Genomic DNA, 16,702 nt, shown 5'->3' on the forward strand with positions numbered 1-16,702 from the left:
CATTTGGAAAACATTTTCTGCATCAATTATTTCCTGATTGGATCTCCCAGTTCCCCTCTGAGCGCTCACAGTCACAGACCTTGTGCTATTCTTATGACATAACTGATGTAGCTGATAGATAATAAATACTAACAAGACAGAAGACATTCCTCCAAAAGTATAAGTTTCCTTTTATCCTTGGGGAAGAGATCATGTCAGTAACCGATACTCTGTTAACACAGGGATGTGCTTTGTGGTTACCTTTTATGCACCAACATTGGCAATATCCCAAGGCTTGGAGAACTTGATGGCGAAATCACATCTACATTAGTTGTACAGCAGGGAAGAACATTAAACTGCAGGTAACTATCTAACCTTTTTATGATCAAATTAGTCACTTTAGTTCCCAAGACCACAGATCTGCTGCTGTTTCCAGTGTATGTGAAAGTTCATAGTCTGAATTTGAATCTAGTCCATAAAGGTGATTGAGTAAATCCTAACAGAAAAGGGATGAGAAGCTGTTAAGAAAGAGGCTTGTGGACTGTTATGTCATTGCTGGAATTATGTTTAGTTGGTGAGTAGAATCCTCCAGGGTTTGGCCTGCATTCCCTTCTCACTATGAACATTTGGGACTTCTGGATAGAGTTACTCATCACATGGCTGCTCATTCTGGTTTTTTTTTTTTTTTTTTTTCTGAAGTCCCACAAAATTAACTTTCTTTGGAAGTAATATATCTTCAGGAAAGTACAAAAATGGAGTAGAGGCATTAACAGTCCACATCTGGCTGTGTGGCTCATACTTAGGGGAGCCTTTTGAGAAAGTTGAATTCATAGCTCAGTAAGAGGAAAAGCTGAAACCCAACCTGAGATGTCTGGTAATGTCTCAGAAGACTGAGAAGTTGACAGCATACTCTGCTGTTCCATGAGGGTTTAGGTGAGTTTCAAGGAAAGTTTTTTTTTTTTTTTTTTCAGAAAAAGGCTGTTTGGGGAGAGAAAGAAAAGGAAAAAACAGGAGCTTAATGTACAGATTCCCAGACTCCTTTCATGACTCAGTCACAACAGGGCTAGCCCACCCTTTCATTGGAGATTCAGGCTTTGTCTCCACAGCGAGTGAAAGAGAATATCCCTATAAGTTGAAGGATCATGTGGAAGTGGTTCAGCTCTCTGAGAATGCCCTGGAAGTTTCAGTCATCCGTCTGGTCACTGCTGACAGGCATGCAAAGAACGTCTCCAACATGAAAAACCAGAGTGAACAGAAAACCTTGAGACTTTTTTTTATCATAAAATGAAAATATAATGTCCTACTTTAATCAAACAGACTATGTAAGAAAAAGATTCTGTTGGATTAAAATACAACAGCAGAAGTGAAGCTTGGTGGTTGAAATTGTCTCCCTAGAGTAGGGCAACAACAAAGAAAAGAAGCTGTTTACCTTTGGGTCTTTTTTGTCTATCTATTCATCTGTCTGTCCATATCTATCTATCTACCTACCTACCTACAATCTATTATCTACCTATCTTTCATTGCTTCTATTTTCCTGGGGAACCTTAACTAATATATTTACAAATATTAAAAAAAATCAAAGTAAACTTTGTTTTTTACTTAAAAAAGAGAACAGTGAGGACAAACTCACCAATTGGAATAAAAATAAAGAAAAACAGAGAGATAGTATGGAGAAGTTGTCAACCAGTGACATCAGAGACAGATATAAACTTCATTATGGGAATTGAGCATTGTGGGGCAGAGTCATCAAGTTTCCACAGAAGACTCTTGGGAATTAGAGTGGCTTAAGGTTTGTTACCAGTAATCCAGGAAATCAGAAGACACTGGAAAACTATTTGAAAATTAAAAGTTTGTATTATACCCAAGCCACATCAGACTCAGACCCCTAGAACACATCTCTAATCCCAGCACTCAGAGGTTGAGGATGGAGGAGGATGACTTTGAGACAAGTCTGGACTACATAACAAAATCCTTTCTTTAAAATAAGATATACTTTGAAACTAGAAAAATGACATTTTAGCATGCAAATTTTCCCCAAATTTACTTTCCTATACTTCTCTTCAAACATTATACCCCATTAAACAATTATACCCCATAAAAGTGAAGATTAAACAAAGGTAAAGAAAGGCAAAGTATAGACCAAGCAGGGTCTTCCACTGAGAGACAGCATCACACAGAGGCTGATAGTGAGAGGGATCCAACTCTGTGCCAGGAACAGGGCAAAAGTGAGCAGACAGGAGGGAGCTGGTGGGAGTCTAGGAGAGCTATCCCCAGGAAGGAGCTGGCAGGACTCTAGGAGAGAGGTCCCTGGGAAGATGAACTGATGCTCAGCTGTGTTTTCAGTGGGGATTCAGCCAGAGAGTTCGGATTAATTTTGTATTAAAGATAGTAAATGCGAAGGAAAGTAGACATATAAACAGCCAACAAGGAAAAGAATAATCTACTGTAAGACAAAAAGTAATTCAGAGAATGAGTGTTTAATCATGGCAGTTGTTCAACTAAATAGCATTTACATAGTTATAATAATGTACAAGATTTGTTATTGATTAAATAAAGTTTATTATGAAAGGATAAGAAAAGGAGAAATTACGTATAGAACTATCAAGGGAAGAGATAAGTTCTCTTATGGTATATGGAGAAATTAATTGACAATACCTACAGAAAGACAGTACGTTGTCCTCTGACCTCTACACATAAACACATTCATACCACATGCATATACAGACACACGTGTGCAAACACATGGATACAAAATACCAGTTCATATTTTTGACTCCATATGCACAAATAATTTTTTATAAAAATTAATGTAGAAATTTTTGTGTTAGCATTGGCAAGGTGTCATATGAAAATATTAGTTATACATATACACTTGCAACTCTTGCTGCTATTTTATTAAATTATAAGAGAAAACATGTGATCATGCTGTATTGAGCAATGACTACGGTGGTTTAGTCATTCCCAAATAAAATTTGCACGTACACAATGTTTGGGAGTATTATAAATCAAATCCAGTTCCAATCCTTATTTGAAACACATTTGAAATCTTAAAGCCTACTTAGTAAATCAGACTTGCACATGTTATACAGGGAAAATTAATAAAGCTAGCTGTAGTGAGATATTGACTTTGTCTGCTTGTGGCACTGACCATGCCCATTGGGGTTAGAGCCAGGGGCGGATGTGACCTGTGGAACTAGGTCTGAGGAGGAGCTAGGGAACGCTCTCTTGCTGCCAGACAGGGAGAGGAGAGCATCCAATGGAACTTGCTGGTATTCATCTGTCTAGGTTGTAAGTTATTTCTCCCTGAATAAACACCTATTTGGCCTATTTGTTTATCCTGATCCTTATTAAACTGCGATAGCTAGCCCAGTTCTGGCCCCTTTTGTAATAATTTTAAATTATGTTAAATTAAAAAAAAAGTCGGGCAGTGGTGGCACACACCTTTAATCTCTATACTCAGGACAGGCTCCAAAGCTGCAGAGAAACCTCATCTTGAAGATCAACCAAAATATTATGTTAAATTTTAAATTAATTTAATTATGTTTATCTAATTAGTTTTAAGTTAAATTAAATTTTGATTAAATTCAGAGATAATATGTTTATCTCTGAAAAGAAATCAAAAGTTTCTGTTGCATCCTACACTTACAAGATATTTCTGGGTTGATGATGTATGCCTGTAACCCTGGCTTATGGAAGTTGGAGGTCAGAGAAGCAAAAGTTCAAGCCAGTTTTATTTACATTAAGAGTTTGATGTCAGCCTGGACTACATGAAATCCTATCTCAGTGAAACAAAAGAACAAGTAATTAAGCACCCTTTGGCTACTGGCTTTTATGAAATCACAGAGGACCAGAGAAGGAATATTTCCTGCTTTTTAGTTTTATGCTCAAGATGAATGTGAATTAATAGAATCCCATTTTCTTTATTGCTTCCAATTTATTTTTAGTGGTGGGCATGTTAAGCTTGAAGAAGATGTTGATCTTGGCTACGTGGAAGATGGGACGCCCTGCGGCCCTCAGATGATGTGTTTGGAACATAGATGTCTTTCTGTGGCTTCCTTCAACTTCAGCACTTGCTTGAGCAGTAAAGCAGGCACTGTTTGTTCAGGAAATGGAGTAAGTACCAAAACCTCACCTTGGAAAACCATCCATTTCTTCAGTGTTTCAGAAGTATATATAATCCTGTAATATCTGCTTAATTATGGACAATATGACTATCTGTGTTTCTGGTTGGCATGAGAACACTAACTTGATCAAAGATACTTGAATATTTTTGTGTATAATTGAGAAAGTCTGAGAATAAGAAAACTGGTAATTTTCCTAATCAAATTCTTCAGCCTTCCTTTCTTATGCTAAGAGTAATGACACACAGTGTGATGACAAGTTTTCTGCAAGTGATTTAGGAGATGGATTTTAGCAAACTACAACGGAATTTTTAAATGATTTTTAAATTATTATTGTGAATTTCTTTCTTTCTTTCTTTGTTTTGTTTTTACATCTTGACTGCACTGTCTCCTCCTCCCTCTGTCCCTCCCACAAGCTGCTCTGTCCTCCCATCTTTTCCTCCTCCATTTCTATTCAGAAAAGGTCTGAACTCCCATGGATATCAACAAAACATGGCTTAGCAAGTTGCAGTAAGACTAAGCCACCTCCCCACCTCCAGTCACATTAAGGTTGGGAAAGGTGACCCAGTATGAGGGATAGGGTTCCAAAAGCTGGCAAAAGAGTCAAAGACAGCCACTACTCCACTGTTAGAAGTCCCACAAGGAGACCAAGCTACCCAACTGTATTATGGGGAGTGAGGAAAGAGAAGTGAGCCACTTATTTAACTACTTAGGTCATCTGGATAAAGCCACATCAGCATTGGCCATAATTAACAGTTGTAGCCACACCTGGAAATGACTGTCTTCAGGGGAAGTGCTGCTCATGGATGAACAGAAAGAGTGGTACTTTTGACATTTTAATTCTGTTCTTTCAGACCTATGTATTGAATAGCATAGGTGCTTGTTTGTTTGTTTTTTAAATTAAACACCAAACACAGGTCCTCCACGAATATATCCAGTTTTCTCATTTTCATTAGGAATTCCTTACTTGAAGTTGGTTTGGTTTTTTTTCTGTTAGCATGTGCTGTGATTTTCTTTTTGCTGGTGTTACAGAATCTTGGAATTGCTTGCATTATCCAGTTGAGGCAAAGGACCTTGCTTTGTAATTTGAAATTTCAGTCCTGATCAATCCATATGATGGATATCAAATATCCTTGAGAACCATGCTTGGGCAGCCAGGCAAAGGTCTCTTCACTTTAGAACCAACCAGATTTCCTGTTTGCCAAAGAACAGGAAATCTCAAAAGAAAGAGAACAATGCAGTTGTATAACTCCTCCTGTAATGTAAGAGGGGTTGTTTTTTTCTCCTTCTTGTAATCACTAGGAGGATTTCGGGAAACAGTTCCTGTGGGGCCAAAGAAATGAGAAATGAAATCAGTTTTTTAGCACCCTCCTAGTGATTTTTAAATACATGCTAGTTTTATCTAGTAATGGTTAGTTTAACGGATTAGTAAGGGTCAGATTAGTAAGGGTAAGATTATATAAAGCATAGAAATAATTTATAATAATTGTGCGTTATGCAGAGGTATTATCCTATGTAATCAAAAATGTTTTGCTATATGTGTCTATGGGGTGTGTGTATGTATACAAATACATACCATGAGATATGTGCTGGTCAGATACTATCTTGGAGGGGTCAGTTCTCTCCTTTCCGGTACATGGATTCCTGGCATTGACTAAGGTTATGAGGCTTACATAGCAAGTGTTATAACCACAGTCACATTGCCAGTCCCCGACATGTTTTTCAGTTGTGGTAACTCAAACGTATATATGGCAAAAAAGGAAAATCGGGATGGAGGTATTCATTATGGATAACACCAAAGCCTGTGTGTAGTAATTATGAGTCGGGGTTTGTTCCTCTGTAACAGAACTGACATTTCTGCTGTCTCACCTTTGGATTTTAGGTTTGCAGTAATGAGCTCAAATGTGTATGCAACAGGCACTGGACAGGTGCTGATTGCAGCATACACTTTCCTCACAATGACGATGCAAAGACTGGCATCACCCTGTCTGGCAACGGTAGGTATCTAACGTGGTATTGTGTCATATTTATATATAACAGAAACAGAAGTGTTTGTAAGGACATTTATATTTGAGAGTTTTATCATAACTCCAAAATAAATGGTATCTACATAATGAGGGGGAGTCTACCTTGTGAAACCAGTCATTTTCATTAAATTGTAAAGATTTGTCAACCCGAGTATAATTTAGCCTACTGACTTCACCTTTTTCTGTCCTAGTTCAGAGATTTTTTTCAAGTATTATAATTACCCAAGGCCATGAACAAAGCTTAGCATCTTTTCCTTAATTTATTCTTTGACAATTCCATGCATGTATGCAGTACATTCTGTCACACTCATCCCTCCCACGCTCCCTCACCCTCCCCTCACTCCCTGCACCCCCTCCTTGTTCCCACCAAGTTCTCACCCAACTTTCATGCCTTTTCTAACATTTCTTTGAAATTAAGAACTTTAAATGGTGTCTCAGTGGTTAAGACCCAGGTTTAGTTCCCAGGACCTACACAATGGATTACCATTATCCATTGAGTCCAGTTCCAGAAGATCTGACACTCTCATAGGGCCTCAGGCATGCCCATACTGTACATACTTACAGGCAAGACACTCATATACATAACATAAAAAATAATCAATTTAAATGGATAATTACATACTTTTGAGCTGAGTGAGAAGAATGAGTTGATTTTTAAGTTTTTGCTATAGAATCTCATTTCTATGGTCTAAACTTTGAGGCGCATAGAAGCACTGTAATTGGCCAAGGTGATAAGAATAGAGACATGACAGGAGGGAGAGGCAGTTCTGATAACATGAGTGGCTCAAGAATAGAAGAGGAAGCTAAGTGTGGGCAGTTAGAGTTCACCCTTTGGAGATAAAGATTTCCTGTACACAATTAAGTCATTTCATTCTTGTGTCTCCTTTTGTGTGGAATAATACTCAATTCCCAATGTGTATTCACCTCCCAAGGCTAAGAACAAACAAATGCACTCATCGAAATCCTCTACACAGGCTTAAATCTTAGTAACATGATTCTAATAAAGCCCCAGAATAATTAAAAATTTGATGTCATCAAGTAGCAATGGTAAATGGTGATATGGCACTTGCTCCCATAAATATGAGAGTGTTTATAGTACCTGGATCTCTAGTTGTTCAGAAGACATTACTTAGAAGTAGCCATACAAGTTTACTGATTCCTGTTTAAATCCCTGGAAGAACAGGCAGGCTGGGCAGACCTGCTAAATCTTGGTGTACAAATCAGATGATATTGTTAGTGCAATGTTCGCTCATGTCACTGATTTTCCTCCTTGTTTTCCCTTCTAGGTGTTGCCGGCACTAATATCATAATAGGAATAATTGCTGGCACCATTTTAGTGCTGGCCCTCATATTAGGAATAACTGCCTGGGGTTATAAGTAAGTCAAATTTTTCAGTATTATTACTATAAAAATTTACTTTAAAATATTTTAATTAAGGGTTAGAGAGGTGGCTTGGTGGTTAAAATGCCAATGGCTCTTGTAGAGGACTCAGTTTTGATTCCTAGTACCAGTCTTGGGTGGCTCATACACTCACGTGCCTCTAATTCCATTGGTCTGACACTATCTTCTAGTCTCTTTGGGTACCTGCACTCACATTTGCATACAGACACACACACACATGCGCGATGCGCATTGTACATGTGTGTGCGCACACACACACACACAATGAAGCATTAACTGGAAACATTTATATCTTTACTTTTGTATTTGTAATGAAAGTCAGTCTGGTCCAATAATCAGAGATTACCCACCCTTGGTATGGTTAGAAGTAATGATAATTTATCACATTTTAGATTTTGAAACAACTCTTTTCCTATTCTAAAAATATTGAATGTTGTTTTAAGATCTGTCTTAATTGTGAGTGAATGGATACTACATCCATACATCACGTTAATTGCAAAGTCCCTTTGTCCTAATAGCCATTACTATATACCAGTTTCTTCCTGTAAAGAACAGAAGAACAGACTCTTGTGAGATTCAGGGCTTTTAATTCAGTTTCATCTGCAATATCCAGATGCCTAATTCTTCTTGAGCTTCCAAACTTATCATATAATTTCTTGTTTTAATTTTTAAAAATTGAGTCATCTGCTTTTGAATATTTAATAGCCTCAGACATCTGCCAAGTACATGTTTGAAAACATATATTCAATACTTTAAATTTCCCTTTTGAAGACTTAAAATGTTTTCTTTGGTATTCTAGTAACTATTTAATGTTATGGCTTAAATGTAGTATAAACCTTTCATTCTTGAGCTGGGTCTTCATTGCTAGTGCAAATACCTGAGGACCTAAGAAAGATTTGTGTGGCTTATATTTAAGAAGTTCCCCCTAAAACATGACCCTTTGGGCAAAAGAGCACGGTGGCAAACGTGGTAGGGGGAAACCTGCTCACCAAAGAAAGGGCTCACCACATTAAGCCCTCTGCTTCCTAAACTGAGCTATGAATCTGAAATGGATCAGTTCATTGATGAGGTCAGAATTCTCATAATCTGATTACCTTCTAAAGACCCCAGTTTTAAGCCTGCTGCATGGGGAGCACACAGTTAACACACAAGTTTGGGGGACATTCAGATCCAAACTGTAATAGTTCTCTTTAATCTTTCAACCTTCTGTCTCTGGCAATGTCCTCTTCAGTGCCCCAGCCTAGGGTTTTCCATTCGGGAGACCTACACTCTAGATGTTAACCTCATTTCACAGTGTAATCCCTCATGTAGATCAAATGTAGATCATGAAATCGGGAATTAAAATAGTTTAGATTTGGGGATAGATATAGAGATGGCTCAGAAGTTAAGAATGCATGCTGCTCTTTAAGAGTTCAGTCCCCAACACAAACATCAGATGACTCAAAACCACTTGTATCTCCAGCTTTAGGGGATCTGACAACCTCTTCTGGCCTCTGCAGATTCCTGTACTCACATGTACATACTCAAAACACACACACACACACACACACACACACACACACACACACACGTGCATGCACGCACGCACATGTACACACACACACAAATACACATAATTAAAGATAAATAATTTTAAAAGAGATTTTAAATTTCAAATTTACCCTGTACCTTTTAAAAATTCATCTTTGTTCTGTGGGTTATTGTATGACAAACATACCAAGTAGTGACTGACTCACAGTGAGCAGTATGATTACCATCTACTGTGGTTTGAAATCAAATCGGAGGAGACAGCTTTAAAAGTGTATGTATCAATTGTTTGTAAAATTAAAGCCCTGCAAGCATTTTACGAAAAGGGAGAGCAATTATTTTACTGTTTGTATGCTGCTATCATTATAATTCAGGAAGCCACTTCTGGATGGCTGTATTAACAACAAAACACAGTACAGTGAGGCAGTGTGGCTCAGGTACATGGGACAGCCTAGAGAAGGGTCGCACAACATCAGACCAGGCTTTGCCCAGATTAGCTAGCACTCAAATCAGATGTAGCAGCTGCTCAATTGTGATTTAGGCACTTGTAAGATTGTGTGTATGTCAGGAAGGCCTTTCTTCATGCCACAAGCAAATGAGCTCTGTCTTGGAGTCATTGTTTTCTCAGCTTCTCTAATGAGGACACAGAAGCTCATCCTATCCCAAGCATTGCTGTTTCGTTAGCATGAAAGTTGTTCTAGAGTGTGTGAATTTCTACCACTTACTGATACAGGTGGATATTTAATTTTTATAAACCTGGGAAGAGTTACTGTTCGCAAAACGTGAAACCAAAACCTTTGTTCTGTAGAACTTACCAGAGTTACCTCTTTTCTTTTCTTTCTTTTTTTTTTGTTTGTTTGTTTGTTTTGTTTTTTGAGACAGGGTTTCTCTGTATTGCTTTGGAGACTGTCCTGGAACTAGCTAGCTCTTGTAGACCAGAGATCCACCTGCCTCTGCCTCCTGAGTGCTGGGATTAAAGGTGTGTGCCACCACCACCTGGCTACCTATTTTCTTTAGGGAGGTTTACATTTTGTCTTTTAGCATTTCAAAATTTATACACTTTGCAGATTGATTAAGAAAAAAGACAGATCTTGTTCATATTGTGGTATCCTTCTTAGACATAAACCTAAGATCCAAGTTTTAGAATTTTTAAAATTATTCAGGATGTGTTTATTATTATTATTATTTGTTTTTTTTTTTAAGACAGGGTCTTACTCTGTAGCCCTGGCTGGCTTTAAACTCACTATGTAGGTCAGACTGACCTTGAACTCACAAAGATCTCCCTCCTTTCTTCTAAATGTTGGGATTGAAGGCATGTACCCCAAACCTAGCTCAGGATGTTTAGAAATAGAGTGAGAATATAAAAATTTTAATTGAGGAATTAAACTATGAAAACAGTTTTTTTTTTTTTTGTATATTGTTTAAAGTTGAAAACAGACTGTGGACCTGGGAAGCCATTTTCATGTTAATTTTTCTAATGTAACATCCTTTCTCCAAGCCTTGGGGTGCAGGATAGCAAACAGAAAATACCCACTTGGAGGTATATGGCTGAGGTCCCAGAATGACATGAAAAAGTAAAATATACTTCATAGAAAGATGCCAGGCTTATGTCCCTCATATATGATAGTTAATGCAGTGGATCGGGATATTAAATTGTCACTTTCACTCTATGTGCCTGCTGTTAACCTTATAGTTAATGGAATGGACTGGTAGGTGAAGGTGTCATGTAGAGCGTTATGTCAAGGATGGAACTCTAGATGACTTAGCCACTTGCCTTTCTAATATGCCTTCAAAATATTAATATTCAATTACATCAAAATAGAAAGTTGGCGACTTTTGAAAAACTTACTGCTAGTACATTACCACATGCTTCGAAACAAAATTAGTTTATTAGAGAAGTCATATAAATTTATTTTAGCTCACAGTCAAATGAGCAAATACATCCAGTGTGAAGCTTGAGAAAGAAGTTATTAATACCTGTAAAAGACCACCTTTATTTTAATGCATTTTTTATTGACCATACATGATGAATAAAGTGCTGTAGCATGGTTGTATTTTCTCCTACTTGGACTTCTTAGAAGGAGCTATAGTTGGATGTTTGTATTTCAGTGGGAATAAATTAAGACTTATTCCTATGAAAATGTAGTTAATTTATGTAAATAATCTGATTAATTTTCATTGAAGTCAACATTCATTCATTTAAATCTACCTTTCATCTCTCTATATATATTTGTAAACTATATATGCATATATCTACCTGTCATTTATGCATATACCTATTATCCACCTATCTATCCATCCATTTACCCACCCACACACCCACCCACCCACCCATCCATCCATCCATCCACCTACCTACCTATCTACCTATGCATCTATATCTATATTTAAACCTATATTTAAAGTAGAACTGACAATGCTGGAGAGATAGATCTTCCAGAGGTCCCATTTTCAATTCTTAGTTCCAGGGGAACTGACACCCTCTTCTGGCTTCCGCAGGCTTGCATGCATGCAGTGCACAGACATACATACAGGCAAAATACAAAAGCACATAAAGAAAAATAGATCAATATAATTTCAAAAATAGTAGGGTTGACTCTAGATAATTATTGAATATTTGGTACAATTAAACTGATATTGAGAAAACAGTTACTCTTTAATGATTACAAACTAACTTACGCTTTTAAACATGGGTTTAGTGGTTAAGACACTTGATACCCTTGCAGAAGACCCAGGTTTGATTTCAAGCACAGTGGGCCACAACCATCTGTACCTCCATTTCTGGGGGATTAAGTACTATCTTCTGTCCCCAGGAGCACCAGGCACACATAGAGTATAGACACATACATGCAAGCAAAACACAAATATACGTAAAAATAAGTAAATCTTTAAAATAAATAAATAAATAATAAATTAAAATGGGCAGTTGTTTGACAATATTGTCACTAACCCTTCGTGTCATCTCTCCTTATGATAAGGTGAAGTTTTGTTTATGGGTCTCATTTTAATTTTACAATTCAAATTCATGTCGGGAAGGAGGTTGCCTGAATGCTGGGGTTTGTTTTAATGCTATGTTCATGTGCTTCTCTAAATAACTAATGTTTTTTTGTTTTGTTTTGTTTTCCCCCTTCTGTCTATGAAAGAAACTATCGAGAACAGAGGTATGTGATGACAGTGATCTGAGTAGATGACTGGAAAGTTTAACCCTTTGTATCACTGTTGGAATTCATACATGCAGTTTCAAGTGGGATCTTGTCTTTTATATATAATGATCTTGATCTTTTATGGTTTTGAAATAATATTAAATTTATTTTTAATATCATTGTGTATATAGAAGTAATTTTTCATCAAAAACAGACTTCCTTTATGTTAAGTTGTCATGTTTGTTTACATTGGTTTATTGGCTTTCCTTCATGCTTATGATGGTCTTATTACCTAATTGTCTAAGGGAAGATATTTTTGTTATTGTTGTTGTAGTAATAACTTTCATAAGTTACAAGATTTATCATTTGTTCCTATTAAGGGATGTTCTGCAATGTTCTTTATGTAAGGAAATATTTTTGTATGATTTGGTAACCATAAATGTAGCTAAAGAGGGAATTTTCATAGTTAGCATTTCTGAGCTGTTGTGCTTCCTGTGCTAGTATTACATAAAATCCATAGAGAAAGTCAAACACCTACTTAACATAACCTTAAGATCTCTATTTAGCAAGCTGTAAAAGAGGCACAGTGTTCATTTTTTTTTTAAAGTAGGAACTGCCAGTTTTGTCCAAATTGACATACTACTTATTGAGATAGACATTTCACTTTTTAAAAATTATTAATCTTACTTGCTGCTGCTACCTAAAACCAAAATGTTATCTTGAAAACTGATCAAACCAGCCCAGGTATTACACATATACTATTCACTTCTGCGTTCAGAGTATTTGCACAGATTCCTGCTTAAATTTCCTCCTGTCCTATTGGGTGCCTGTGGCAGTTTAGGGATAGATATGATAATTATAGTGAGACCTTTTCAAACACTGGCCACATGATTCATTGTTTTTCAGAAATCAAAATTTTAATCATTACTCTTCTATTTCCTTTATTTTATAATTTAAAATCTATAAGGCTTTAACTGTAACTATCTATAGAATCTTTGTGACTACAGTATACCTGAAGGTATCAATTGAGATCCTGATCATACTTACATTGAAACAATAATCTATAATAATCCTAAATTTAGATATTAGAAGTATTTCCCTTAGGGTAACAAATCCATTACTAGAAAGGGTGAAATTTAAATACAGCTGGATTTTTTTGTGACATGTCTTGAACTCATGAGTATAGAAGTATGTGAAGAAAGCAGGACCTGTTTAGGTTTCCTGTGGGTAAAAGTTTCCTAGTCATATCAGAAATCTAAGATTTGTGGATTTCTTCAGCAGAAAATAGAATTAAGTTGATGAGATTAAAATTCGGTGACTTCAGAACCATTTCTATTGGAACTAAGTAAAACTATGACAATACTGCTGAATATACAAAAGGAAAGAACAAGCCGCAATTACATAACACAAGCAAGGCTAAATTAATGCTCTAAGCTACTCCAGAACACGGAAACTGCCTACCATACAAAAATGATTGATATTGGAAAACACATATCAATTTATTATTCTGATTAAACGCATGCATAGTTTAAGAAACGTTTTCACACAATCACTATCTGTTCTGTCTGATATAATTTAACATCTCCTGGTGCTACAGCTATTGTTGCATGGATATGATGACTCTTCTGAAACCCAGATCATGTCTATGGAGTCATTCCATCTCCAGAGGAATTTGTTCTAGATATTTTGTTGTATCTAAACAAAACTTTACCCCCTTGTCCATGGCTGGTGAATATTAGTTCTGTGTAACAGTTCTCAAAGTAGAGAGCAACAGAGGATGGGTGCTAGACTAAGAAGTTGTGCATAGAAGTGTCTTTGGGGTTCCTTTAGGTGACATGCATTAATGAGTAGAGGGGAAGTGGGTAGGCCAACAAACACGGCATGCATCAGTACATTTTCAATCCTATAAAATTATTTTCAGATATTCAAATAAAGGCCCATCTGGTTTCAAAGATGCTAGGAACTAAAGCCAAGGATTTTGGTGTTATCTTTACCTTTAAATTAGGATTATCTTTGCAGTCTTCTGGCGGGAAGCCCTAATAGCAAGAAATTAGTAGTTAATATTGTGTGATGTAGGAAAATTGCCAACGTCTCTCAGCAGTGAAGCATGAGTTCTCTGTATCTTTAAAGTGATGTGGTCAAGAGAGAGGATTGCAGTTGAGGCCCACATGCTCCTTTTGGCTGATAAACATGTGCTTTTGCTTTGACACTTAGTGCTTCAAGCAATATTAAATATATGGGCATTAAATGGCCTGGAAATGACAAATTGGGCCTAATGTTCAGACTTTTGGAGAAGATAGGCATGTAATTCTATAAATGAACCAGATAAAAAAACTTTCTACTGAACAACAGCAATAAAATAGAAGCCCCATTCTAAAACTTAGTTGGCGTATACCCACACATATATTAGTATATCACTTTGCACCCTCTAGTGGCATTCTGGGAAGGCTAGGAACAATGGAATCACAGGGCCACAGTGAAACTTTATATACTCAGTCATTGCCTTTTCCTTAAAAGCCTTCATGAAAGAAGACCTCCATCCATTTCCCCAGCGAACTTAATTGTTTCTTGAGGAATAATCGCACAGAGCATGGTAGCTGTATGGAACTGTAAATTCTAGTTTTCAGTCAGATTTGCACATACAGACAGGATAAATAATATTTGATGGACTTAAATTTATAAACCATCCATGTTTGATTGAAATCTTTTCTCTGACTGAAATAAACACATGTCACTAAGTTGGTCAATGAGGAGGGTGATCATTAGACCCCGTCCTTCTGCTCTGGGGTTTGACTTGAAGCAGAATTTCTCCCTCCGCTCCTTTCTTTATCTCTCATCTGTTTTATCCATTACTTTCTTTTGTGGACTCCCAACTTTTTTTTCCCAAAGCCTTTTTAGCTTTTTTTTTTTTTTTGTGGCATTCTTCATATCTCAGGGATATTCATGCATCTGTCAACATGAGTTGGTATAACTCATACAATATTTCTCAAAACAAGAGAGTAACAATTCCTATAAGGGACAGCCCAGGCACTAACCAGGGTTAGAGAAATGTCTCCTCCACATCTAGGTTATAACCTGGACACCTGTCCTGACTCTGTTTTCTGATTTTTGAGTATGCATATGGATTGATGAGGCAAATATCACTGCTCAATAGATACTTTTAAAGAAGGTCAAATTTCTTTCATAATCAGACAGACCAACTATTTGTAGGGTTAGTGCAAATTTTAAAAAATGAAAGAAAGAAAAGAAAAACATTTCTTGATGTTTAAATTTATAGGGGGTCAATACTAGCTGGTTTATAATTATGAACACATTGTTATTTAATGTAGAATAAAAATAGTCAATAATCTTGTAAATTGTAGATGTGGGAGAATAATAATTAACATTTTCATAGTCTGCCCCAAATCATTAACTAATAGGTGTTGATCCTTGTATTAGCAAATAGAAATTCCTTAAATAATTTTATTTAATAAGGTACATCAGCTCAACCAAGAGGTATATAGAGGAAAAAAATGACACCTTGAAACTAATATAGGAAAGGTTGATTAGTGAGGAAATAAAATTCAGTCACAAAGCATTTTTCTTTTGTTAACTATACAAATATATGTGTATATGAAATATTTTTATAGGGTGTAGTAAAAGTACAGAAAATTTCCCATTTGAAAACCCACCATTTTGTCAGTCCAAATAACTACTTTCAGGACCCAAATTGGGAGAAACATTAAAAACACTAAAATTTTGAGACAAAAGCCATTAAAACAGTAAACAATTGGAAAAAGAAGTTCAATCAAATTTTTAAGGAGCTCATTTAGTTGGCTTTCTATGATTTTTCATAGCAAGTGATGGAGTGTTATTTTATTGATCACAGGAACCTGGGATTCTTTCTCCTCACTAAAGCAGAAAGTAGTAGTCTGCTGAAAGGATCAATTTTGAGACATTGAGGGATGTTCAGTAAGAACACTGTAAGGAAACTGGTAACTTATTGCTGGCATTTGCCATGTAAGGAGAGCTTGTTTCATTCCTTGTAGGATTTTTGAGGAGACTGCTAAGAGGCCGTATCTATGTTCCGGAGACTGAGATTAAGAATACAATGTGGTCCAGATGATAATATGAGAAGTACCTAGGACTCTACTAAACTGAAGCTTTTTTAACTCCAAGACTGATTCCTTTATTTTTGGTGGAACCTCTATCAGTCAAGGGTAGAGCTAGTTTTAGAAACTAGTTTAGTGAGAAATTTTTCCTTTAATTAGTATGTGGAGATCTAGATAAAGTCACACAAAGTAAAATTAAAATGCATGCTTTATTTTATCTAAATAGTTTATGAGAGGATGTTCAGTCAGAGACAACTAAGCTTTTAAACAATTTCAACAGTACAGGAATCAAAATAATGAAGGGAAGATCTGAAAAGGGTTTCTGAGGGTTAAACAGTATCTGCAAACAATCGAGGTAATTAACAAAAACTGAATTGAAAGGGATGCAGGGCATGTAAGCTTGCTGGAGACTT

The 16,702-nt window shown here is 36.4% G+C and overlaps 1 protein-coding gene across 18 annotated transcripts in view; it reads left to right on the top strand.

Annotated features, from left to right (window-relative positions):
* Positions 1–16,702, top strand: part of Adam22 (ADAM metallopeptidase domain 22) — a 207,373-nt gene that overhangs the window by 171,197 nt on the left and 19,474 nt on the right. For all 18 annotated transcript variants that reach the window (XM_051174550.1, XM_051174551.1, XM_051174553.1 and 15 more), the window contains exons 22-26: positions 222–341; positions 3,924–4,092; positions 5,983–6,097; positions 7,414–7,504; positions 12,199–12,216. In XM_051174550.1, coding sequence (XP_051030507.1) covers positions 222–341; positions 3,924–4,092; positions 5,983–6,097; positions 7,414–7,504; positions 12,199–12,216 — 513 coding nt within the window. The remainder of the gene's footprint in view (positions 1–221; positions 342–3,923; positions 4,093–5,982; positions 6,098–7,413; positions 7,505–12,198; positions 12,217–16,702) is intronic.

This window comes from Phodopus roborovskii, unplaced genomic scaffold, assembly GCF_943737965.1.
Source record: "Phodopus roborovskii unplaced genomic scaffold, PHOROB, whole genome shotgun sequence".
Taxonomy (NCBI): Eukaryota; Metazoa; Chordata; class Mammalia; order Rodentia; family Cricetidae; genus Phodopus; species Phodopus roborovskii.